General features: G+C 40.6%; 2 protein-coding genes across 2 annotated transcripts; both read right to left on the reverse strand.

Moving 5' to 3' along the window:
- Window positions 1-681: 681 nt before the first annotated feature.
- Window positions 682-12,407, reverse strand: LOC130926554 (gastrula zinc finger protein XlCGF57.1-like). The gene is made up of 3 exons (XM_057851497.1): window positions 12,175-12,407; window positions 10,548-10,656; window positions 682-5,616 (listed from the first exon to the last, which is right to left on the reverse strand). The coding sequence occupies exons 2-3, from the start codon at window positions 10,551-10,553 to the stop codon at window positions 3,982-3,984; spliced, it is 1,641 nt and encodes a 546-aa protein (XP_057707480.1). The 5' UTR covers window positions 10,554-10,656; window positions 12,175-12,407; the 3' UTR covers window positions 682-3,981.
- Window positions 12,408-16,847: 4,440 nt separating this feature from the next.
- On the reverse strand, window positions 16,848-23,123 carry LOC130926563 (gastrula zinc finger protein XlCGF57.1-like). The gene is made up of 3 exons (XM_057851506.1): window positions 22,925-23,123; window positions 22,578-22,703; window positions 16,848-20,460 (listed from the first exon to the last, which is right to left on the reverse strand). Exons 2-3 carry the CDS (start codon window positions 22,581-22,583, stop codon window positions 19,075-19,077), a joined length of 1,392 nt encoding a protein of 463 aa, XP_057707489.1. The 5' UTR covers window positions 22,584-22,703; window positions 22,925-23,123; the 3' UTR covers window positions 16,848-19,074.
- Between the last annotated feature and the right edge of the window lie 4,372 nt (window positions 23,124-27,495).

Here is a 27,495-nt window from a genome sequence, read left to right on the forward strand (position 1 = left end):
TTATAAAATACATATTTGCTTATGTATTTTTTCTAAATTTTGATTCAGTTGTGTATTTGTTTTAATTCTACAAAATAAATGAATTGATGAATAATACAATGTGAATAAAACCGTAATGAATGAATTCAAAATAAATGCAGAAATACACATTAGGATGTTACTTAGGGATATAGCCAAAGTTGATTTTCATATCGGACAGAGAAGAGCACTATAAATGGTTCCCTAATAGAGGAAGTAAAAAAAAAAAAAAAAAAAGTCAGTCACCAAGGGCGTAGGTTTGCATAGGGACGGTAGGGAGATAACACTAGCAACTTTTCAGGATGCTCAAATTGTCCCCACCAACTTTTGAGCAACCTTATTTGAATTATATAATGATTATAATTGATGATAATTACTAATGATAATAATTTATAATGTCTTCCCATATGTTGTATGAATAGAATTGACCCTTCCATTATTCAGTGAATTACTGTATTTTCATTATGTTCAGACTTACAGTGGGGCAAATAAGTATTTAGTCAACCACTAATTGTGCAAGTTCTCCCACTTGAAAATATTAGAGAGGCCTGTCATTGTCAACATGGGTAAACCCCAACTTTGAGAGACAGAATGTGGAAAAAAACCCAGAAAATCACATTGTTTGATTTTTAAAGAATTTATTTGCAAATCATGGTGGAAAATAAGTATTTGGTCAATACCAAAAGTTCATCTCAATACTTTGTTATGTACCCTTTGTTGGCAATAACGGAGGCCAAACGTTTTCTGTAACTCTTCACAAGCTTTTCACACACTGTTGTTGGTATTTTGGCCCATTCCTCCATGCAGCTCTCCTCTAGAGCAGTGATGATTTGGGGCTGCCGTTGGGCACCACGGACTTTCAACTCCCTCCACAGATTTTCTATGTGGTGGAGATCTGGAGACTGGCTAGGCCACTCCAGGACCTTGAAATGCTTCTTACGAAGCCACTCCTTTGTTGCTCTGGTTGTGTGTTTCGGATCATTGTCATGCTGAAAGACCCAGCCACGTCTCATTTTCAATGCCCTTGCTGACGGAAGGAGATTTTCACTCAAAATCTCTCGATACATGGCCCCATTCATTTTTTCCTTTACACAGATCTGTCGTCCTGGTCCCTTTGCAGAAAAACAGCCCCAAAGCATGATGTTTCCACCCCCATGCTTCACAGTGGGCATGGTACAATTCAGTATTCTTTTTCCTCCAAACATGAGAACCTGTGTTTCTACTGTTGCTACTGAAAGTCCGACCTGCTTCACAGTTAGCATAACATTAAACTGTGTGAACTTGCTAACCTGCAAAACTCAAGTAGGAAGCAGCTTAGAAATAAGTGTCCTCCTGTACTGTATGTGTTTTCTACTGTTAAAGTTGATTCAACTGCGCATTTATTCATTGATTAAAATTATTTTCTCCATCATTCATTTAAAATTAATCTTATTTGCAGCCTATGAAGACATTTCTTTAACCCCCCCCCAAAAAAACAAAGAAAAACATAACCACTGTAAATTTCCTATATAAAAACAGTTAATTTTTTTTTTTTTTTTCTTTTCATTTTTACGTAGGCAACACATCAGCATATTTGTGAGAAATGTAGCCCTGACCCCCATTCACCCAATCTGTTTGGTGTAATTAATGTACCGTCACCAACAAAACCTGTATATGTATCTATAGCGTCCCTACCAATGTTGAGACTAAACATACCCCCTTGCCAGTCACACATCTTGAAAGACCCGAACATGAGCTTCCTGGAATCATTAGATGTTTCGGGTCTTTCAACATCATACACTCTTCTCAGTTGACCCAACCCGGGGTGATCAGAACCCTGCCTGGATCCGGATGGCTCGCTACCATGACACCACAGCTCTTCTCTTTTGAGCCACAGGCGACTTGAGGTGCTCTCTGCCACGTTGGTGATACAACGGATGCCTCTCCTCTTCTTCTCTCCCTTGAGGCCTAAAATATTGAAGAACCAGGCTAGAGAACGGGCCCCTGCATCTGACCTCCGCTGGAAGACATCTTGCTCTCCGCCCAGCTTGCTGGCAGTCACTGACAATGTGGATCCCAGCACGTCTACTTGACATCATTTCATTAAACTCGTCAAGTGCTGATACACACTAAAGTGTCTTTTTCCATTTTATCCATATGTGACGACCATCAATCCTCTCCCCGTTTTATTCCAACACATCGGCGAGGACAGCAAGGTGGCTGATGGATAGCAATCAGAGCAGTTCTTGAACGCAACATGAGCGGCTATCCAACAGCGACATGATGCCAAGCAAGCTTAAATGTAATCTCCAAACAAAATACCCGTCGCTTCAAAACAAGTCGATGGAGTATTTTGTTCACTTTCGGGAATACTGTGGGGCACCGTTTGTAAAGCAGCACATGCTGAAAATGACAACAACATTTTCTCACATTTAGCGCCACACAGTGTTTAAAATGGTGTGAAATTTTTAGAGTCACTTTTTTTTTTGCACATTTACAAAATTATTTGGCAACTTATTTATTTTTAAATAAGTTTTGGACCTGATTCTTTAACTCCCAGAACGAAATATTTAATTGAAATCTTAAATTTATATCCTATATCCCAAATGTTAAATCAGGAAACGGTCGGAACTAAATATTTAGCTTAATATGCAAATTCACATGACTGGAGACCGGAAGTGACAAAATAAAAGCTGGTGGTGCAGCTCAGACTGTCTTTTTACGTTGCTTGAAAATGAATAAAACCTACTCAACGGTGGCAGTCTGCTCTTAGACATGAGTCATTGTGATAATAATATATAGGTAAAATACATATTTAGGAGAAACTATTTCAAGAGTATTTTGTGTGCTCCAGCTTTTATTTTGTTACTTCCGGTCTCCAGTCATGTGAATTTGCATATTAAGCTAAATATTTAGTTCCAATTGTTTCCAGATTTAGCATTTAGGATATAAATTTAAATTAAATATTTAGCTTTGGATTTAAACATTCAGGTACAAAACTTATTTCAAAATGAATATTTAAGTTGCTAAATAATGTTGTAAATGTGCAAAAAAAAAAGTGTTTCTAAAAATTTCGCACCACGTTTTAAACACTGTGTGGCGCTAAATGTGAAAAAACATTCCCGGCTATTTTTAAGCCAAAAGTATTCGCAGCTATTTTAGAGCCAAAATGGCAATTATTGATCAGGTGGAAAATTTGACAGAACACAGGGCACATGAAGAGGGCAATAAGCCGAGTATCGTGCTCTCCCGGCGTGGGGGATGTGCGACATGCCGCCACCAGTTGTCGGCCGAGTGGACAAGTAGCATGTCAGCCACAAAATGCAAGCCACCTCCGTGATAAAATGATCCTAGTACTTGACATAATACAAACACGATGTTTACTCACTTCCTCGGAAGTCCAATGGTCCCACAGTAGTAGGGCTTGTTTTGGCCAATATCCTTCGGTGAATGGGAACCTTTTGAAACCCCAAAATGGCTCACACACCTCTCCCTCGTGTAGTAACATTTTTCTGCAGCCGTTTGGCTGGCGTGATGCAAAAAATAAACGAATTAATCCGCCAAATCAGCTGAATCCTTAGTCCTTCTAATACAACAGTACGGCTGGATAGTGAAGAGGACTCCTTCTACCGTACACGTCACTCTTTCTCAACTGGAGACTATAGCCGGAAGTAACTCATTTCCACACACATCCAAGCGGTCCATTTCATTCAGGAGCATAAAACACCCCGTGAAATATGAAATAAACATGCTTTTTGGTGTCATCCGCACTTTAAGGGACAGAACAGGGTGTGAGAAAATATACAAAAAATGTTACTACAAATTCAGCAGGTAAACGGTTTCTCTCCAGTGTGTGTTGTTGCGTCTCTTTAAATTTCCCATCCCAGTGAATCTTTTACCACAACATGTACAGACAAAAGGCTTTTCTCCAGTGTGTGTACCCTGATGCTTTTCTAAATCAGCCTTCAAAGAAAATCTTTCCTCTCAAACTGAACAGGGAAAAGGCTTTTCTACAGTGTGTGTGCATGTGTGTATGTTTAAAGTTCTCTTCTCGGTGAATCTTTTACCACAACATGTGCAGACAAAAGGCTTTTCTCCAGTGTGAGTACACTGATGCTTTTCTAAATAAGCCTTGGAAGAAAATCTTTTCTCACAAAATGAGCAGGGAAAAGGCTTTTCGACAGTGTGTGTGTGTGTATGTTTTTTCAAATGTCCCTTCTGGGTGAATCTTTTACCACAATATGTACAGACAAAAGGCTTTTCTACAGTGTGTGTCATCATGTGTTTCTGTAAATTTCCCCTGGCGCCGAATCTTTTACCACAACATGTGCAGACAAAAGGCTTATCGCCAGTGTGTGTGCGTGTGTGTTTGATTAAATTTCCCTTCTCAGTGAATCTTTTACCACAACATGTGCAGACAAAAGGCTTATCGCCAGTGTGTGTGCGTGTGTGTTTGATTAAATTTCCCTTCTCAGTGAATCTTTTACCACAACATGTGCAGACAAAAGGCTTTTCTCCAGTGTGTGTGCGTGTGTGTATGTTTAAAAATTTCTTCATGGTGAATCTTTTACCACAACATGTGCAGACAAAAGGCTTTTCTCCAGTGTGAGTACACTGATGCTTTTCTAAATCAGCCTTGGAAGAAAATCTTTTCTCACAAAACGAGCAGGGAAAAGGCTTTTCGACAGTGTGTGTGCGCGTGTGTATGTTTAAAGCTCCCTTATAGATGAATCTTTTACCACAATGTGTGCAGGCGAAAGGCTTTTCTCCAGTGTGTGTGCGTGTGTGTATGTTTAAAGTTCTCTTCACAGTGAATCTTTTACCACAACATGTGCAGACAAAAGGCTTTTCTCCAGTGTGTGTGTGCTGATGCTTTTCTAAATCAGCCTTGGAAGAAAATCCTTTCTCGCAAACTGAGCAGGGAAAAGGCTTTTCTACAGTGTGTGTGCGTGTGTGTGTGTTTAAATATCCCTTCTGGTTGAATGTTTTACCACAATATGTACAGACAAAAGGCTTTTCTACAGTGTGTGTCCAGAAGTGTTTCTTTAAACCTCCCTTCTCGGTGAATCTTTTACCACAACATGTGCAGACAAAAGGCTTTTCTCCAGTGTGTATTCTTATATGTATTTTTAACTGATTCTTTTGAGAAAATCCTTTGTCGCAAAGTGTGCAGCCAAACGGTTTCCCACTCGCACATTCTTTTGTCCCTCTTTTCAATGATGACTTGTTTAAGGATTTCCAAGCATTCTCATTAAAGTCAACATCCTCCACATCAGTGTCAGTGTCAGAAGAGTGTGACGTTACGTTGTCGCTGTCCGAAAGCGGAGCTAAGAGGCCGTCCGGTTGCAGTCCTCCCCCTTTTTTTGTTGTCAGGTGTGGAAATGAGCCCTCGCCCGAAAGTTTCGCTGCTTCGCTCGGACCTTCATCTTCTTCCTTCTTCAAACTGACAGTTTTTGGAAACTTGGAGATATCATCTTCCTGTTCTTCTTCTTTAATGTAAAGAGTTTCTGACTCCGCCTCCTGTTTGATGTGCGGCATCTCAGACTCCTCCTCCTGTTTGATGTGGAGGGGATCGGGCTTCTCAGGGTGAACATCTTCTACAGTGACATCTGTGGGACACTGGGTGAAAAAAATTGATTTGTCAAAGTCGAGCCGTAGACTTCACTATCAGTTGACGGGAAACCGGGTCGCTCCGAAGGGGGCGTATTTTCAAAAACTTAAAAAACTTCTAAAAATTCTAATATTTTCAAAACCAAAGGCCCTACCGACCTAAAACCAAAACAGGTACCTCCCCTAGGAATATTTGAGTCTCAATGAGCAGTGGTGTTGAAAAAATTCAAAACGTTGTTCCCTAATAAAATCCCGATTAATTATTTTTTATAAAAGTACAACAAAACATAAAATGGCTATAAAATTCTCAGATTTTACGCTAGATGCACAAAATGGCCGAATGCAGAGATAATCACCTCTCGTTTTAGGATCCAATTTAAAATTTCATATAAGTTTTTGCCCGAAATAGCAACTTCATTTTTTTTTTTTAATTAAGTTTTCAACAGCTAATAAATCACTCACTTTTCACATCAGAAACTTAATACTTAACGAAACCATGCAGAATCCCCTTAATTTTACTCAACAAAACCAAATTTTGCATTTTTATACAATCAGAACTTAACTTGAATTCTGATGTCTCTATTGCCACAGCACGTCTTTTTCTTCGTTGTATTGCAAAAAAAAAAAAAAAGTAAAGCTATTGTATATGGATACAAAATCCAACATGGCGGCCATCACAAAACAGAGCTTATTAAATGGAAAATTCTTATAAATAAATGCGTAAATCCCGGAATGTCTATAGATATGAAGGTATACAGTCTAGATTCTTGGCTAAAAGCAAAAAACCGGGCAGTTATCTTTCATTTGGCGTAAATATTTCACGCAAAATTTTTTCACGTCTCAAAGTGCATGCATAGTGCAATTTTATCTAATAATTACCTTGAATCTTTAACCAAATCACTCTTGAGACACTCCTGCCTGCTTGTATGCACTAAAACTTTTGTCCTGTTTCCACCTAAATGCAGTTTCGAACGCGCCGTGCGTTCAAGTTACCGCAGTAAAAGCTCCGCGACGCTCTGCCTGGCCCGGCCCCCTACGGGAAGCTGTGGTGCAATTTCTGTAGGAGCCGTCTCGACAACTGATAGTGAAGTCTACAGATGAGCTTTTACAATGATAATCAGGATGCATATTTTTTTTATAATATGGAGAGAAAATATACATGTCCTTCTAAAATAAAAGTGTGATAAAATCCATTACTTTGCACAATGTAATGATAAAAATTAAACTTTCATATATTTTAGATTAATTAAACACAACTTTAGTAGATCAAGCCTATTGTGAGAAGGACGAGTACATAGATGAACTAACTAACTTCTTGTTTTTTTAATGCTGGGCTTAGGAGTATGTCTTTCTTGGTGTTTAAAATTTGTTACATGACAAAAGATTGAACTCTGACATATTGGTAGCAGGGTTCGTACACCTTTTTCCTGGCCAGATTAAAGTACTTTTGAAGAACTTTGAGACCAATTTTCTAGTTTTTCCAGTACATTTTAAATATCATCCCAATGGGTTTTTATTGAGGGTTTTTTTAACGATGAGGCAGAAATCATCATATGGCTAGGCCTGTCACTATAACAAATTTTAGTAGGCGATATATTGTCTCATAAATTATTGCCGAAATGTGATATTGTTAATTTTCTTTGATCCAATTCAGCCACGAATGTAGTGACAATACATCCTAATAAATCACCCAAATGCAATAAATGTTTATTATTAACCCTTTGATGCACAAGTTACTGGATCCTACACTCTTCTATAAGTGGGTCAAAAATGACCCATATTAGAACCAATGTGTGTTTATGCCATTTTGGTGAACAATAATCACTTTTATATAAATTAACTTGATATTTATGGCCACAAAAGAATGATTTCATGCTTGAAATATCTTTATGATTCAATTAAAATTTTTTGAAAGAAAAAAACAGAACAAAAAACAGCAATAGACTTTATCCTTCCTTGTATTTTATCATCAATGATGAAGAGCTCCCATGATTCTTTTTGGTAAGACAGCGGTGCTAAGCCCTTGTGGAGGCACTGACCGATTTCTGAGGATATTGTGGCTCTGTGTTCTGCCCTGGGTGGGGGGTAATTCTCTCTAGTAAGAACCCTACCAACTCATTCTGTTGGCCATGATTTGGACACTTTCTTCTTCAGAGGACACATAATTGGAATCTTATGAGTCACATTGATCCTGTTCAGTTGGATTTCCAGGTGGACAACTGCCACCTGGACAATAGTCTGGGTCCTCATCATCAGAAATTTCGGACACTTGAGTCCAACCCCGTCACTGCCTCTCCATCATCCAACATCTATAGGATCATTTCAGCTGTAAATCTAGCACAAATCTGATTTTTTCGTGTTTTTCCGACTCGACTGAACGGGAAAAGTCGCATAAAAGTGGACCATTTTCACATTCGATCCAGGTCACTTTCGTATGTGGTTAAAAACCCATCCGGGCCACATTTTTCCAGAATGTTGCTGCGGTCCGAACTGTCAAGTCCCCCAAATTGGAATTCATGCAACAATTAACATCAGCAAAGAGCGAGAGAGACAGGGTGCTACGGTGGCAGTGCAGCTGTGATTTAGTGTTAGCGCCTAGCTTGAACGCGGTTTTTGGGGAAGAAGCGGGCTTGACAAGTCATAAAAAAATTAAATGGGTTCAGAATAAGCCTGACAATGCTCGGTTTTCTCTCTGCTCCACTGCTCCTGCGCATGTGGGCTAGTTTGCTCAGCGCATCTTGGACTGCGAATTAGAGCGCGTGTGTGATACTTGAACAGAATCAATGGACAAAGGCAGTCTGAACGGGTACGCCAAAAAAACAGATTTGACCAAAAAAAATCGGAATTGTGCATTAGGACCTGCGGTATGAACCTAGCCTTAGTTAGCTAGCTAGTTATGAAGTAGGTTAATTTGTTGATAAAAATAGTCATGAAAGACACACACACAAAATATTATATGGACATGATACTTACAGTACACGTATCAGCTCTCTTGCTGTGTAAAATAATTTTCTGAAGGGATGTCACTTTTACATACCTAGTCTGTGTGGTCCATGGTAAATTTATTCCTGACAGCCAAAGTTAAAAAGAATCAAAGATTCCCATTGGATTCCATAGAAAACGCATGTGGGTCATTTTTGACCTACTTGTGGAAGCTTAGAGTAGTAATACAAAAATGACAATTCTTTCAAATGTATTAAAAGTTCATCAAAAATTTGAATGGCATTATATCAAGAACATGTTTTTTGAGGAATACCTGAAATTTGAATTGTTAACAATTTTTCATTCTGAAGGTATTTCAAGAAAACAACCTCACCGGGTCATTTTTGACCCACTTATGCATCTACGGATTAAAATATAAAAACACAAACAATATTAAATAAATTATATTTAGATTATTGTATTATTATATGTTACAAAAGCGAATGCTATGCTAACGCTACGAGTTACATTTAGTGTGTGATGGTCACTCAGCACAGACCTTTAAAAGCTAAAGCAACATTGCATATTTTCTCTGGCCAAGATAAGAAAACAAATCCTACCGTGTGTGTAAGCCTAGAAGGACAGTGCACTGGTGAGTGGGGGGGGGCATCACATTATAAGAGTGACATAAGTAGACACTGCTACAATGCAGGCTAACTACACATTAAAATGGCATACATTGTGGACATGTGATGGAAACCATTGTGCATTTTTGTCTCGTCAAACGAAAACTGGCATCAGGCTCGTTATGTTTTAGCCTCCCAAATCATGTCTTTAGCTCGTTACCGTCTCGTTATGAAAAAAGTGTTTGTTGACAAATTATTATCATCATATCGTGAGATCATCGTTATAGTGAACCTTGTACCGCAAGTCAGATATGGCCTTGTTGCCCTACAGGAGTACTTCTCAAATAGTGGGGCGGGCCCCCCTAGGGGGACGCAGAGCGATGCTGGGGGTGGCGCATGTGACCTTGGGAAACCTACTTTTTGCCGTACTAAAATAAAGTGTAATTGCACATCCACTAAGTTTTCACCCTCATTTTCAGCGTGTGCGCAGTATTTTTGAACCAAACAAGAGCACACAGCAAAGAGCACTGGACATATGAAATGGTAAGACATGGAAATATGACGAAGCGTATGTAGCATTTGGCTTTTGGCCATGACTTTTAGTACAGTGGGGGACGCGGAAAGACTAGTCTGTTTATTTTGTCTAAAAATGTTCACAGCGGACAGCAGAAATTATTTTTTTCAGCGAAAATGTGCCGAATATTGCTAGCAATCCTCTCGCTTTGTCAGTGTGACATCAGTAAACCAGCTAGCACTTTTAGCATCTTTTTAGATGATATACCACGTTGCTCAGTGCAAAATAACCCCACACCATAGCAAAGGAGCTGATACTGCCTGCAGCAAAAAAACAAAAAAAAACAAAAAAAAAAAACTGTTCCTCTGTCCAATCAAACTGTTGTTTTTATTCTATTAATTTTTATTTTTCCGGTCTAATTGTTTGGCATATTGTCCTCGTGAGTTAATATGCTAATCAATTTGAATTTATTATTATTTATTGATTTTATTTTTTAGTATCAAACGGTCAAAATATGAGTCTTGAGTGTATTTTTAGAGTATGGATGTTTTATTTATGTATTTATTTTTAATTATTTTATTTTTACACTTTATTGTAAATGGATCTATAATCGTTTTTCTTTAATATTAAAAAGAACACAATGTTATGCAGAGGTGTACTTATAATAATAAGAATTTTATATACAAATGATACTACAGTATATTTATAGTGGGGGCAGAGAGTTGGGGGGGCGCGGAACGTTTACGTCTTCCTGGGGGGGGGGCATAACAGAAAATAATTGGGAAGCACTGCCCTACAGTCACATTCGCTGATCACAATCACATCAAAGAAAGTCTGATATTGCATGAAAAACACAACAACTAATGTCAAGAGCTTACCCTCATTTTCTTTTGTTTTTCAGTTGTTCGTCGTGACCTGGATTTCCTCTCCTCATTGACTTGATGTTTGGGATTGCATTGGCCTTCAGTCAGTGGTAATTTGTCACATCTTAAAGACAAGTGGAGAAGCGGCTCATACAGTACAATTAAATGTAATCACTCTCATATTAACCGATTGAATTAAAACAAACTTTACAAATTGGAAGTGGTGATAAGCCAGTACCTCTCAAATAGTGGAGTATGCCAATAAATAAATATAAAAAAATAAAAAAGATTTTTTTTGCGTACTGGAATAAAGTGGACTTGCACATCCACTCAGTGGGTGGCAGTGGCACTCTCATTTTCAGAGTGTGCGCAGTATTTTTGAACCAAACAAGAGCACACAGCAGAGCGATATGAAGAGCTGTGGCCGTTTTTCGGGCTGGGCTCACGCAGCGACCCACCGTCTTCTCCGGTTCTCACCTGTACGCCTGAGAGGTGCCGTGTTCCGCTTGGGAGCGTTACGACAACTGCCCTCACCTCCGATTCTGCCCAAGCCGCCGAGAATGCCAGGTTTTTGGGTCGTTTGGCTTTGCCTTTTAATACAGTGGGAGATGAGGAAAGACGACTCTGTTTTCAGTGTTTAAAAATGTTTGTAGCGGACATCAGGAAGCCAAATCAACTAAGACGTCACCTAAAGACATTAGACCCAAATATCATTGATAAGCTCCTTGCTTGTTTTTCAGAGAAAAACGTGCCGAATTTTGCCCAGAATCATCCCACTTTGTCAGTGTTATCAGTACCAGCGAGCACTGTTTAGTAAACTCAGTGCTAAATAACACCACACCATTGCAAAAGAGCTGATACTGCGAGCAGCAAAAATGAAAGCTTTCCCTAGGTCCAATGACGGTCGTTTAGTTCTCGTCATTGTTTTGTGTTTTCGGTCAAATTGTTTGGCATATTGTCCTCATGAGTTAATGTTGCTAATCAATATTAATTTCTTATCAATTTATTTTATTATATTTTATTTTTTTATATCAAACGGTCAAAAATGAACATTGAGTGTATTTTTAGTTTGGATGGGACTGTGGTGACCCTTAGTTAGACACAATTCACCCACTGTACTTGTCTGTTTGGCCGAGCGCGTTACCGGCTGCGTCACAGTCACGTGACAGACATTATAAAGAGCTGTGCGCGTTCCGGCTCGGGAGAGAGAGAGTGTACGAGAGTTCAGAGCGAGCAATAAAGACTCTTAACAAGCAACCCGCTTCAGGACTTTGTTTTTATCAGGCAAATTGATGTGCCTTCGGTATTTTCTGTTACAAACAAAACAATGTTAATAAAGTTATATTGCTAGTTGATGTATGACTTTTTCTTTAATAGAAAAAGGGACAATCTTAGGCAGAGGTGTACTTATAATAATAGTAATTTTATAGACAAATGATACTATTTACAGTGGTGGCAGAGAGTTTGGGGAGGGGGGCGTAACAGAAAATAATTGAGAAGCACTGCGTTAAGCCAGATAACGCTAGCGAGCTAAGCTAAACTGAACTAAGTTAGGTTAGCGCGAAGCTTCAACAAAAAGCCAAACAACTTCCACTTTAAAATTGGACTTTTCAGTCCACTAAATTCTTACTTCGGTACTTACCAGATGAGAAGGTTTTGAAAGAGATCGTTTGGTCAGGAGAAGAGTAAACAAAAGAACTGCACATCCCGGATGTAAACAATTGTTGCTTCATGTGAACCAGAAGTAGAAACGTTCGAAGCTGAAACTTCAGTGTAATATGTTATAGCGTAAGGACGTTCCATTAGTACTTCACATATATGGACTCTAAAAATATTAATTATGAGCAATATATCCGAATTCTAGTCATCACTGTACATAACTCAATTTGAAGGCTCAGAATTTAAATAATCGCAAATCGTAAATGTATACGTTGAAAGTTCGAAATTGATCCAATAGGGAATGGGACGTACTACGTCATTGTTTGGACGCGCCTCCATGCTGGCAATATGATTCACTTCCGGTTCAGCAGACCCAATGCGGATTGTAACGTGTGGTCGTGCTAAGCTAACTCTTTCGGTGTTTTAGAAAGAAAATATGGGTGCTTATTGTTGCGTTACCGGGTGCAACAGCGTCTCCTACGACAAAAAAAGGGGTTAGGAAAAATGGACTCACTTTTCACCGTTTTCCTGCATGGAGGACCAAATATCAGATCACGAAGGTACGACAGATGGCTGGATTGCAGCGGTTCGTCGGAAAAGCATTTCTTATGATCATATTTCTGCTGGAATGAGAGTGTGTTCCCGTCATCTCTACTCTTGTAAGTTGAACGATTTATCCGTTTTGGTTTCAATACGTTTTTTTTTTTTTGTTTTTTTTCACCATTGTGTAAATCTGCCTCGGTAGCAATGCTAACCTACTGCTCCTCCTCACCTACCTGTTATGTTCCTAGGAAAACCTGCATATGAAATGCTGACAACACATCCCGATTGGTCACCATATCTCGTCTTGGGTTATTCTGAGGTCAAGCGCACCACATCGGAGCGTTATGAGAGGTTGGAAAGGCGAAGAGTGCACGCTGAAACTTCAGTTTGCTCTGCTCTTACAAACACGAGCCCAAGTATTGTTGTGAAAAGTCAATAAAATATGAATACCAAAACATGACTTGAACAACTTCTTGACAAACTGTAACTGCTTGTTGTGTACTTCAGGTCTTCATAATAAACAGGTGTAATAATTACAAAGTCAGGTGACTTAATTTTGTTATTCTATTTGGAGTATGCATTGACAATTTTTGGACAGTGTTGTAGACAAAAACTGGGACTGATAAATTGCAATAGATTTATTTCAAGTAATGCAATTTCTCCAATACGATATTTGAATTGACAGTTTAATATCTTTAAATTAGTGCAAACAAGGCCCACCCTCTGACGGTGGCAGCAAATATTATATAATAAATTATAAGTAATACACAAATACAAGATCACAATAAACGTGTCTTTGTCAAAGTAGTTTAAAACACTATTTACTGGCCTTGGGTAAATTGCCAGACAGGATAAATATGTGCTTTAAAGTTCTTGCATTTCCATTTTAAGTATTGCAAGTACTAGTCTCCAACACAGTATTTGAACTAACAGTTTAAAACCATTTTAGTACAAAATGGCCCACACTCTGGCAGGGGGCAGCAAATATTATAATACATAATATAATACATTATAAAAAGCTATATACTATATAAATACAAGATCACAACAAAACCTGTATTTTTCAAAGCAGTTAAAAAACATCCAGTGGCCTTAGGTAAATAAAGGTGTATAAATATGTACTTTACAGTTCTTGCATTTCTATTTTAGGTATTGCAACTTTTCCAACACTATTTGAATTGACAGTCTAAAGTCTACATTAGAGCAAATAAGAATATTATAAATTAAAAATAATAATAGAATATATAAACATTACAATGAAACGTGTCTTTGTCAAAGTGGTTAAAAAAAAACAAAAAAACGCGTCACTGGCCATAGTTAAATAGCCAATCAGAATAAATATGTGCATTAAAGTCCTTGCATTTTCACAAGTTAAAAGCCCGCAGTTCATCAACAAGAAGGGCAGACCCAGATGGCGTCTGCTGCAGGGGCTTGTTTGAGTCCGACACAGGACAAATGGAACCACTCCATTGAACAAATTTTCTTTGTCAAATGATCCAAGAAGAGAGATGGTGACCAATCAGGATGTGTTGTCAGCAGGTTTACCTAGGAACACAACAGGTAGGTGAGTCGTAGTAGGCGAGCATTGCTACCGAGGCAGATTTACACAACGGTGTAAAAAAACAAACAAACAAAAAACGTATTTAAACCAAAAGTGGATAAATCGTTCAACTTACAGAGTAGGGATGACAGGAACACACTCTCATTCCAGCAGAAATATGATCATAAGAAATGCTTTTCCGACGAACCGCTGCAATCCAGCCATCTGTCGTACCTTCGTAATCTGATATTTGGTCCTCCATGCAGGAAAACGGTGAAAAGTGAGTCAATTTTTCCTAGCCCCTTTTTTTGTCGTAGGAGACGCTGTTGCACCCGGTAACGCAACAATAAGCACCCATATTTTCTTTCTAAAACACCGAAAGAGTTAGCTTAGCACGACCACACGTTACAATCCGCATTGAGTCTGCTGAACCGGAAGTGAATCATATTGCCAGCATGGAGGCGCGTCCAAACAATGACGTAGTACGTCCCATTCCCTATTAATTGTACTGCTTCCGCCAGGAACGGCAAGGAGAGGTCGCTGTTGGCAAGAAGCCTCCACTTACAACAGGTTGTTTCATGACTTTGATAAAAGTTATATCATATTTGCTGATATATTTTTCTAAATTTTGATTCATTTGTGTATTTGTTTATCGTCTATGAAATAAATTTATAAATTAATACAATGCCAATAAAAACTTAATGAATGAATTCAAAATAAATGCAGAAATACACATTAGGATGTCACTTAGGGATATAGCCAAAGTTGATTTTAATATCGAACAGAGAAAAGCAAAAAACAAAACAATTTTTTTTTTTTTAATTACAGTCACACATCTTGAAAGAACTTGATCTTCCTGGAATCATTAGATGTTACAGGTCTTTCAACATCATAAATTCTCCTCAGTTGACCCAACCCGGGGTGATCAGACCCCGACCTGGATCCGGATGGCTCGCTGCTATGACACCACAGCTCTTTTCTTTTGAGCCACAGGCAACTTGAGGAAGTCTCTGCCAACATTGGTGATACAGCGGATGCCTCTCCTCTTCCTCTCTCCCTTGATGCCTAAAATAATGAAGGGCCTGGCTAAAAAACGGGCAGTGAAACCCCTGAATTCGACCTCAACTGGAAGACATTCCATCAAAGGCTTTCGCCAATTGATCTTCCCATTGGACCTTTAAATTCAGCAACACCGCTTGCTTGGTGGACACTGTGGTGACAGCGATGTGGCTGGAAAACTTCAGCTGTCGTCTGAGGTCCACCAGTAACTGCCAATCTCTTGCTGTAGTCAAAATACCGTTTTACTACCCGAGGTAGTCCCAGGCTTCAAATGGGACCGTGTGCTTTGGTCAGATGAGACAAAGATTGAGCTTTTTGGAACCAAATACTCTAAGTGGGTCTGGCGTGCCACGAAAGATGCGCATGCTGAAAAGCACCTCATACCCACTGTGAAGTATGGGGGTGGGTCAGTGATGCTGTGGGGCTGTTTCGCTTCCAAAGGCCCTGGGAACCTTGTTAGGGTGCATGGCATCATGAATACTTTGAAATACCAGGACATTTTAAATCAAAATCTGTTGCCCTCTGCCCGAAAGCTGAAGATGGGTTGTCACTGGGTCTTTCAGCAAGACAATGACCCTAAACATATGGCCAAATCTACACAGAAATGGTTCACCAGACACAAAATCAAGTTCCTCCCATGGCCATCTCAGTCCCCAGACCTTGTTTTGTTGGCAAAAGGGGGTTGTACAAAGTATTAACACCAGGGGTGCTAATAATTGTGACACACATTATTTGATGTCAAATAATTATTTATGTGGGATTTTTTTCCCACTGAATAAAGGCACTTGTATTGAAGGTTGGATTTTTCTCTTTTTTTCCATTAAGGTCCCATATTATTTGAATTTTTAAAAAAAATTATTAGAAGCTAAAAAACACATCGTAACCAGGGGTGCCAATAATTATGGAGAGCACTGTATAATATGCCCCAAATCTCAAAATAACTATCCAAAAACATGTATTCTACGTAATAGTACCGTCCTCGCCCAGACATTGGAGCAAAGTCCTAGCTGACAGCGAGCTAAGCTCCGAAATATTGATGACAGACATCCGTGTGGTTTGCTGACTTTATTTAGCTGCTCATGACATCAACACTTGCAGAATGTCAGGGAAATTCAATTTTGAACTACGAGACAAGTATCAACAAATAGCTCAAAATTAGAATAATGAATCAAACATCCAAGGATTGCCTGCTTCGAAGACTTTATGAACAGGATATATATCCAGGGTACAACAGTGTGCTCCAGCCAGGTGCTGTGAACACGCAGGAGTACAATAGAGGCTGGACATTTATACTGTTGAAAGGGCGTTACCTAAGGATGCTTACTGTGAAACGATACCAACGAAAACGAAAGTGAAACTTTGGTATCAACTCTGGTGGTTTTCCACCGAAAAACATCGTGAATTACAACCTTGGAAAACTAGCTGTAGCTGGCATGAAAAGGGAGTGAAAATCTGATAAGACAGTTTACAGAAACTCTTTTGTATTATGTTCAAAGAAATAGAGCACACGAACACACACAGCAGTTATGTGTTTTATAAGCACGAATAACATTCACACAGAATGTAACTGAAATAAAAATGAAATAACGTCAGTTTCATCTTCAATAACAGCAATTCAAATTAGCATTTATAACTAGCTGCTGATACATCAATAACAAGCCACACGATTAGCATGTATCAGTTGGCATTCGCACATCATCCAAAATAATGACATCAACTTGCCTAAAGTATTCAACCACAATTGGAAATGCACAATAAACTAAGAGTGGGAACCTCTTAGTACCTCACGATACGATACGATTTGCGATACAAAGCTCACGATAACGATGATCTGACGATAATGGTGATACAACGATTATCGATACATTGGTCAGGAAATCATTCTAGGATATTCTACAAACAACTAAACAGAAAAACGAGCTACTAGTGTGAATTGGAATTAGTTTATCACTAGTAGACGTCCAATCCATTTGAACGTCTATGGTGGCTGTCAGTGGCAGTCAATGCTAGGTAACTTGGGGCCATTTAAGGTCTCACTGGAACAGCACCAAACAAAAGTTCCAGCATCATCACCTTGTCCAATGTAGATTCTTGACACCTTGTCCAATACAGATTCTTGACTGTTGACAAGGTGATGATGCTGGAACTTCTATTTGGTGTCGTTCCAGTGAGATTTACAAAGATGACTGCCTGAAGAAGACATCAAAATTCCCTCAGTCCTTGATGATATGGGGCCGCATGTCAGGACAAAGGCACTGGGGAGATGGCTGTGGTTAAATCTTCAATAAATGCACAAGTTTACACTGAAATTATAGACAGCTTTCCTTGGAGAAAGACTCATCCAGTCAATGTCATGGCCTGCAAATAGCCCTTGACACCTTTTTAAAACGATATCTCGATTCTTGGCAGGAGCGTATCGATAACCTTTTGGGATACAAAGTATCACGATATATCACCATTTCGATATTTTGTCACACCCCTACTGAATGGAGAAAAAAAACACTTGTATGACCTTTGTGACCTTTTTAATGACCCGAATTGTGTTCTACATATATGACTACACACATATAGCAATAACTGCACATATATTGTATGACTAGTAATAACTGTCTTTGAGAGTAAGAGTAACTAGCTGTGTGCTCTAGGTGCACACATTCTTTTGGACTGACTGTTACTTCTTATCAGGTTATTCTCGCCACTCTGGCGCAGTTTAGCTAAAGAGCGGACATTTCCGGGCCACACCAGGGTCGGTCGTAGGATTTTACGCGTCAATCACTCGGCAGTGGTTCCCTGATTGCTCAGACCAGGAACGTGTGGCCCTCCGTTCATTGTCGACAGGTAGGAGCTTGGTTCATTATCGGGGAACTCGTTGCGTTTTAACTTTGGTGTGGGGGTATTTTAACTTCGACAACTGATTTATCTAGCGTCATTGTTTCTTGTGCTTGTGTGTTTTAACTGCATCGTGGGGGTTTTTAGACGGACAATCTCGACCTAGCGTTGTGGTTATTCTGTGTTATGCTTGTTTTTGCTTGCTTTTGTGGGATTGTAATCAATAAAACTTCATTTATTCATTTTATTTGCAATTTCTAATCAATAAACATTGTCTATTAAGCAAAAGTGTGCCTGTTGCTGACTCACTGCGAACCTTGACTTTTTCGTAAAACACCTACAATAAACCATACAAAATTGTTACATACAGCCTCTGTGGATGCTTCACAAGCACGAAATGTCACGCAGGCTTGCACCTCTCTCTCTTGCTTGGCTGCGCAGAAACCAAATGCGCTCTTCCTCATGTTTGCATGTGCCCATGGACTTGTCTACATGTGTGCAAATACGTTCTTCTTGTGTGTACATGCTCCCTTATTGGCGTGCCATTAGTAATGCCTGCTCTAGGCTTACTGTGCCAAGACAAAACCGTGCATCACACAAAAGTCCAAATTAACACCAAAAAAAAAAAAAAAAAACATCCGGCGTTGTAAAGTCGAAATCGTGTAAGCCAGGTACGTCGTAATCCGGGACTACCTGTATTGGATAGTTGTGAAAAAGAACAGGACCTCCAAAATCGTTTGAAAAAAACGATTTTCAAAAGAGACTCATAGGAAACTGAATAAGGACATTGAAAGGTTTATTTTACTGTTAATGCGATTGTTAATTAATGCGAATCTTTTACCACAAATTCAGCAGGCAAACGGTTTCTCTCTAGTGTGTTGTCTGATTAAAGTTTCCTTCTGACAGAATCTTTTATGGCAAACTGACCAGGGAAAAAGGCTTTTCTACAGTGTGTGTGCGTGTGTGTTTGTTTAAATGTCCCTTCTGGGTGAATCTTTTACCACAACATGTGCAGACAAAAGGCTTTTCTACAGTGTGTGTCCTTATGTGTTTCTTTAAATTTCCCTTGTCGCTGAATCTTTTACCACAACATGTGCAGACAAAAGGCTTTTCTCCAGTGTGTGTGCGTGTGTGTTTGCTTAAATTTCCTTTGTCGGTGAATTTTTTACCACAAAATGTGCAGCCAAAAGGCTTTTCCCCAGTGTGTGTGCGTGTGTGTATGTTTAGAGTTTTCTTCACTGTGAATCTTTTACCACAATAAGTGCAGATAAAAGGCTTTTCTCCAGTGTGTGTACGCTGATGCTTTTCTAAATCAGCCTCGGAAGAAAATCTTTTCTCGCAAACTGAGCAGGGAAAAGGCTTTTCTAGAGTGTGTGTGCTTGTGTGTTTTTTTAAACCTCCCTTCTCGGTGAATCTTTTACCACAATGTGTGCAGACAAAAGGCTTTTCTCCAGTGTGCGCACGCTGATGCTTTTCTAAATCAGCCTCGGAAGAAAATCTTTTCTCGCAAACCGAGCAGGGAAAAGGCTTTTCTACGGTGTGTGTTTTTTCGTGTCTCTTTAAATTTTGCTTCTCTGTGAATCTTTTACCACAATATGTGCAGACAAAAGGCTTTTCTACACTGTGTGTCCTGATGTGTTTCTTTAAATTTGCCTTGTCTCTGAATCTTTTACCACAACATGTGCAGACAAAAGGCTTTTCTCCAGTGTGTGTACGTGTGTGTTTTTGTAAACCTCCCTTCTCGGTGAATCTTTTACCACAACATGTGCAGACAAAAGGCTTTTCTCCAGTGTGTATTCTTAAATGTATTTTTAACCGATTCTTCCGAGAAAATCCTTTGTCACAAAGTGGGCAGCCAAACGGTTTCCCACCCACACATTCTTTTGTGTCTCTTTTCAATGATGACTTTTTTAAAGATTTTGAAGCATTTTGGTCAAAGTCATCATCATCCTCGTCGGTATTAAATTCAGAAGAATGTGAAGTTATTTCTTCGCTGTCCGAAAGCGGAGCTAAGAGGCGGTCCGGTTGCGATCGTCCCTCTCCTTTTGTTGTTAGGTGTTGAAAAGAGCTGTCGCTTGAAGTTTTCGCTGCTTCGCTCGGACCTTCATCTTCTTCGCTCTTCAAACTGACAGTCTTTGGAAACTTGGAGATATCATCTTCCTGTTCTTCTTTGACGTAGGGAGTTTCTGACTCCGCCTCCTGTTTGATGTACAGCATCTCCGATTCCTCCTCCTGTTTAATATGTAGGGCATCGTGCTTTTCAGGGGGAAGATCTTCTACAGCGACATCTGCAGGACACTGGGTAAAAAAAAAAAATCACTTGATTTGCTAGTTGAGCTTTTTCCATGATATTCAGATTGCATTTTTTAATAATATGGACAGAAATAATCAGGTCCTTCTCCAAAAATAGCATGTTGTGATATAATATATAGAGATGTCTAACGCAATTAATATATGCGCTGCACGACCCTCTCACTCATTGTCGTGCTCGGTCTATAATGACTCCGTTTTACATATATAGAGAGATAAAAGCGCATAATGAGTAGAGTGAATTTTGGCAGCCTTTAGAGCCTTTCTTCAATTGGCTAAAACCTTGCAATCCCTCTCCCTATGATTAGAAATATTATTGGAAGCAATGTGGGGAAGCAAGGTGGCAATTGATCTTTGTCTTAACACCTTGAGTTATTTCCCAAAGCAGAGAAGATATATACATTGGTAGCACGACGCACAGTCATGGTTTTACTTCCCATCATGGTTCCACTTCCCATCATGCATTGGGGCATGGCTGCAGTATCATTTACTGAAAGCTCAACAAATACACTAGATGGCAATATTTAGTCGCAATATACAAAGTCACAAGTCTTTCTATCCGTGGATCCCTCTCACAGAAAGAATGTTAATAATGTAAATGCCATCTTTTGGATTTATTGTCATAATAAACAAATACAGTACTTATGTACTGTATGATGAATGTATATATTCGTCCGAGTTTTATTCATTTTTTTTCTTAATGCATTGCCAAAATGTATATGATCGGGAAAAATTATCGGGAATGATTGGAATTGAATCGGGAGCAAAAAAAAAGCAATCGGATCGGGAAATATCGGGCTCGGCAGATACTCAAACTAAAACGATCGGGATCGGATCGGGAGCAAAAAAACATGATCGGAACAACCCTAATAATATATTGATAAAAATTAAACACACAACGTTTGTAGTTCAAGCCTTTTATGAGAAGGACTTGTACATAGATGAATTAACTAAGGCTAGGTTCACACTGCAGGTCTTAATGCACGAATATGATTTTTTCGTGTTTTTCCGACTCGAGTGAGGCATTAACTTGATGGTGTGAATGCGACAGGTCGCATAGAAGTGGACCATTTCAAATCCGGTCTGGTTCGCTTTCGTATCAAATGTGATCTGATCTTTGTCAAAATCACACAGATAAAAAAACAGTGTCTGCTTTAACTAAAAACACCCAAACATTTACAGATTTTCGTATTTTAATGAGGATAGTATGCAAACAGTGACAATCAGTGAACCATCACATTTAATATTTTGCACCTGACACATATGTTTCACAAAAGGTGTCTGGAATGGGCACAGGCTTACTCACTGGCTGGTGAGTAAGCATGTGTGTGCGGGACGGGGGCGGAGGGGAAGCGCAGCACGTCACATGAGTGACAAGACCAAACACTGCTAAATGCATGCTGACTACACATCCAGAAAGAAAACATCACACGTTGTAAATTTATGACGGAATCCTATGGCGAATTTTTATCTCATTTTCGTGTGGTCAGACGACATGTGGCATCCATCTAATTATGTTTTAATCTCTCAAGACACTGTGCTTCGTGTTATATCCCTGCTATTTTGTATGATATGTGTAGTGCACATTGTAACTTGCTCTGTAATTTCTAAAGAAGAGAGAGAAGCGCGGATCGATCTGCAATGGCCCGATCGAATGCAGTTTCGTTGTCATGTTTTGTGTGTCAATGACGATTAAAGCCGTGTGTACCTCTGTAAATATCATACATTGTGAACATGTGACCGAAATCATTGTGCATTTTTGTCCCGTCAGACGAAAACTGGCATGAGGCCGGTTATGTTTTAGTCACCCAAAACAGGTTTTTAGCTCGTTATTGTCTCGTCATCGTCATGAAAAAAAGTGTTCGTTGACGGAGTATTTTCGTTGTCGTCATTGTTGACGAAAACAACACTGTTTTGTACAATATAACCAAATAATTTCCAGCTCATTTATTAATGATTGTGTTATCACCATGGCATGAGATCATTGTTATCATGAGCCTTGTATCGCAAGTCAGATATGGGCTCCTACAGTCACAATCACTGATAACAATCACATCAAACGAGTCTGATATTGCATGAAAAATACAACAATGTCATGATCTTACCCTCATTTTCTTTTGTTTTCCAGTTGTTCTTCGTGACCTGGATTTCCTCTCATTTTCCACGTCTCTACTCTTTGACTTATTGTTTGGGATTGCGTTGGCCTTCAGTCAGTAGTAATTTGTCGCATCCTAGGTCGAGAAGCGTTTTACACAATCAAATGTAATCACTCTCATGTTAACCGATCGACTTAAAACACAACTTTACAAATCGGAACTGGCGTTAACGTGTCTTAGCTAGCAAGCTAAGCTAAAGTAACTTGGGTAAGCCATCGAAGCTTCAACATCAAGCCAAACGACTTCCACTACGCTTTAAAATGGGAGGTTTTAACCCACAAGATTTTGGTACTTACAAAATGAGAATGATTTGAAGGAGCTTGTTTTGGTTAGAAGGGAACACGAAAGATAGCAAGTTGCGTCAAGTGAACCGGAAGTAGAAACGTTCAGGTGCTGAAACTTCAGCATTATACGTCGAAGCGTTTGGAAGTTTCATCACTACTTCACATCACTGGACTTCAGAAATGTTCAATAAATATGATCAACATATCCGCATTCTAGTTATCACTTTCATTTTTTTCCTCCTCCAACCATGAGACCTAATTATGCCAAAAATACGAAAAGAGTGCAAGGAAAAAAACATCGAGGCGAGAGGAAGGGACGACCAGGAGAGGTCGCTGTTGGTAAGAAGCCTCCACACAAAGCAGGTTTTTTTCACATCAATTTGATTAAACATATTGTAACGGTTAAATGTGTCTCATGTTGATGACGTGCGCAAGCGCGGGAGTCGAGTGCAAAAAGAGAGGGAAAAAGTGGTTGTTATTGAGTGGTTGGCGGTTCAATAAAGAGTCGGGACGGCTTCGCCCAAAAGAGCACAAGTCTACTGAGTTTTGTCTACCACGAAGAGTGTGCCCACAGCAACCCACACGGTCCGCTACATTGGTGGCAGCGGTGGGATCGGGAAAAAACTGCCTTTACAACAGGCCAGGGTCTATACCAATTTAAATCGATGCCAATGGGGCTCACGAATGCCCCAGCAACATTCCAGCGCGTTATGGAATTGGTGTTGAAGGGGCTGCCTTGGCACATTTGCATGGTGTATCTTGACGACATTCTCATTTTCAGTAGGTCATTTGAAGAACATCTTGCCGCGCTGGATGAAGTATTTTCTCGGGTTGGAGCTGCTGGCCTGCGGTTAAACGCGAAAAAGTGCTTTGTAGCTCGCGATCATGTCGTCTTCCTGGGTCATGTGGTGTCGGCAGAAGGTCTTCGCCCGGATCCCAGAAATACGGATAAAGTGAGGTTTTGGCCCGTGCCTCGATCGGCTACGGAGGTCCGCGCGTTCTTAGGACTCTGTTCCTACTATCGGAGGTTCGTGAAAGGTTTTGCCCAGCACGCTTTTCCCCTCAGTCAGCTCACAGGTAAACATGTCCCATTTAATTGGACCACGGAGTGTCAAGAGGCGTTTGAGTTCCTCCGAGCCGCTCTCTGTGCTGAGCCCATTATGAGGCACCCCGACTTTTCACATCGTTTCCTCCTGGATACGGATGCGTCTCAGGTGGCTGTTGGGGCTGTGTTAGCACAAAATACAGATGGTGGTGAGAGAGTAGTGGCGTACGCTAGCCGCTCTCTCACGGCCGTCGAACGGCGGTGGTCTACGTATGACCGAGAGTTGTGGGCGATAGTCTGGGCAGTGCGTAATTTCAGGCATTATCTTGGCTTTAGTCCTTTCACCATTATAACAGACCATCAGCCACTTGTGGGCCTTCGGCGACTGCCTATTGATCATGACCAAACTGGGCGTCGCAGTCGTTGGGCCCTCGAACTTGATCCCTATGACTGGGTAGTTGTGCACAAAGTGGGCGCTCAACATACTAATGCTGACAGTCTCTCACGTAGACCCATCCCTGGTTCAGAATTGATGAATGAAAATAATACTCATGCTGCGACCCACATTCTTGTCGATTCAGGTACCCAGACGGAGAGTGTAAACACCCGTGGGTCGGTGTGCGGTGTGGAGTCTCCTACCACTGCTCCTGGTGCGGATCCCTGTTTGAGTCCCGGTCTTTGTCCAAATTCAATCTCCCCGTCTTCTGGGGATCAGTCTCTAATTTATACTTTGTCCCATGATGGCTCGAATATCAAGGAGCTCCAACAGGGTGACGCTGACATTGGCCAGGTTTTGGGCTGGCTGGCAGAGGGCCGGAGACCCCCTCGGTGGAAGTTGAAGGCTGCCTCGCAGTCTTTGAGGAGGCTGTGGCGTGAATTCCACCGTTTGGCTTCCATCGACGGGCTTTTGTGCAGGTGCGTGTGGCTATCTGAGGTGGGTCAGACTTCTCAGGTAGTTGTCCCCACTGTGTTAGTTCCCGAGGTCCTCAAGCATTTACATGGCACTCCGTTAACCGCTCACCTTGCCTATGAACGTGTAGTGTCGCGCGCCAGAAGTGTTTGTTATTGGCCCACCATGTCTAAGGATATCAAAGCGTGGTGTGAGCAGTGTTATGCTTGTCAGCAGAGAAAATCACCTGTTCCCAAACATCATGCTCCTATGAGATCTTCACAGGCTGAACGGCCTTTCCAACGAGTGGCGGCCGATATACTCGAGTTGCCAATAACATCCAGGGGTAATCGATATGTGCTGGTTGTTGAGGACTACTTCACTAAATTTGTCAACCTCTATGCCATGTGTGATCAAAAGGCCACCACAGTTGCTGACTGTCTTTTCCAAAATTATATCTTGGAACATGGGGTGATGGAAACATTACACACGGATATGGGGAGACAATTTGAGTCAGACGTGGTGAGGAATTTGTGTTGTAGGCTCGGGGTGAAGAAAACGCATACCACACCCTACAACCCAAAATCTGACGGCATGGTTGAGAGGTTCAATAGGACACTGATTGATCAATTGGCAAAAATCCTTTTGTCCTGTGAAGGGGAGTGGGACTCGTTCCTGCTACAAGTAGCGTTTGCTTACAATACGAGCGTGCACTCGAGCACAGGTTTCACACCCTACTTCCTTACGCATGGCAGGGAGGCCCGTACACCGGTTGATGTGGTGCTTGGGGCGTCAGGGCATAGGGGACTAGGTGATGGGCCCCATGGAGACTTTGTTGAACATCTCCTCTTGCGTTTAGAGACTGCTTTTTGCCGAGCTAAAGATAACAATATTGTTGCGAGCGAGAAGCAAAAGGCCTTTTACGACGCCAAGTTGAGACATGAACCTTATGAGGTTGGGGATCTCGTTTGGCTAAATGACCCTCCAGAATTCCGACGTAAGCTGGCTCCTCATTGGAAGGGACCTTTCGTGATTAAGCGTCGTATGGATAAGAATGATGAGGTTGGAGTCACTTATGTAATTGGTAGTCCATTTGGGGAGGACAAATCGTTGCAAACAATTCATTATGACCGGTTGCGGCGTTACAGCCTGCCGGTGGCCGTCCCCGCAGGGATTTCAGAGGCAGTGTGTCCCTCCCCTTCCCCTTCACTGGTACCACCAGGGGGTACTACTGCACCAGGTAGTCCTACTGGCGGTCACCTATCTGGTGGGGACTCCTACAGCATTTTCAATCCCGATTCGACTTCCGATGTCGCTCCTGCCTCAGCGGACTCAGGTCCAAGTCAATCGCGGACCGGTAGGCTGCTAAGACCCCCTGTCTGGTCGAAGGATTATTTGTGGGGCTAATTTGTGCCTTTGCTGGGCCTTGTGTTTGTTTAGACTGTGTTATATAAAAAACAAAACAAAAAAAAAACAAAAACAAAACAAACAAAAAATTCTGTTGGTCTGTTTTCACATGTTCTTTTGTGTGTGATTTGTTGTTGTTTATGTACCAATGTTTTATTGTATTTGTTATCTGAGTGGGAAAAAAAAAAAAAAAAATTGTATTTTGCATCGAAATGTGGACATTTCTTTTTGTGAGGGGAGACTCCTGTAACGGTTAAATGTGTGTCATGTTGATGACGTGCGCAAGCGCGGGAGTCGAGTGCAAAAAGAGAGGGAAAAAGTGGTTGTTATTGAGTGGTTGGCGGTTCAATAAAGAGTCGGGACGGCTTCGCCCAAAAGAGCACAAGTCTACTGAGTCTTGTCTACCACGAAGAGTGTGCCCACAGCAACCCACACGGTCCGCTACAATATGTTAAAGATGGCTATAGACCCTACCCACCGACGTCACAAAACCACGTGCTCGCTGTATGGTTCCGCCCACTTGTCCGTCATTTTGTCTCTGTATTAGCATTGGTTTCAATTGATCGAGGAATTTAAAATGCATTTCATGGAAGACCCGGTGCTTTCTGATGCCGTAAACTCACTGGATGTGTTGCATAAAAGGCGTTATGTGGAAAAGCTTCGTTCTATACAGTCGCCAGATCCATATTTGATGCCCAAATTGATGTTTTTCGACCCACTGTCTTCGCCCTGTCTGCCTGACATCTGCTACGCTGATATTTACAATTATCTTGTCCACACAAAATCAGCCTATTCTCACGAAAATTTGAAAAACTTCAAGAGCTTGGAGGCTTATAAATACTTCGTTGTTGGTTGAGTGAAACAGGTCCTCGTCCACGAAAATTCGGCAGGAATCTATCTTGTGCTTGGAAAGGTGAGTTACGAAATTTTCAATTCAAAATCTTTTGTTATTGCTAACATCCACTGTCAAGTCTAATGTATTTCATGTCGTTTGTCAATGGAGTTAAGGCTTTTAATGTTTATATGGTTTAGCGATAGCACTCTCACTACATACATACGTGTATGTTGTCGGCGATTAGCCTAGCAATGATCTTAATTGTGGTTATTTGTCAGCCCAAAACCCTCTAAGTATATCTTAAATGCATCTTACCGGATATAAAATGACTACTACATAGTCTGTGGTGATTTTTTGGTGCCCAGTTTTCACGTCGAATTGCAGCCGTCCATTTCGCTCTCCTCTTT

The sequence above is a fragment of the Corythoichthys intestinalis genome, chromosome 1 (assembly GCF_030265065.1).
Source record: "Corythoichthys intestinalis isolate RoL2023-P3 chromosome 1, ASM3026506v1, whole genome shotgun sequence".
Lineage (NCBI taxonomy): Eukaryota > Metazoa > Chordata > Actinopteri > Syngnathiformes > Syngnathidae > Corythoichthys > Corythoichthys intestinalis.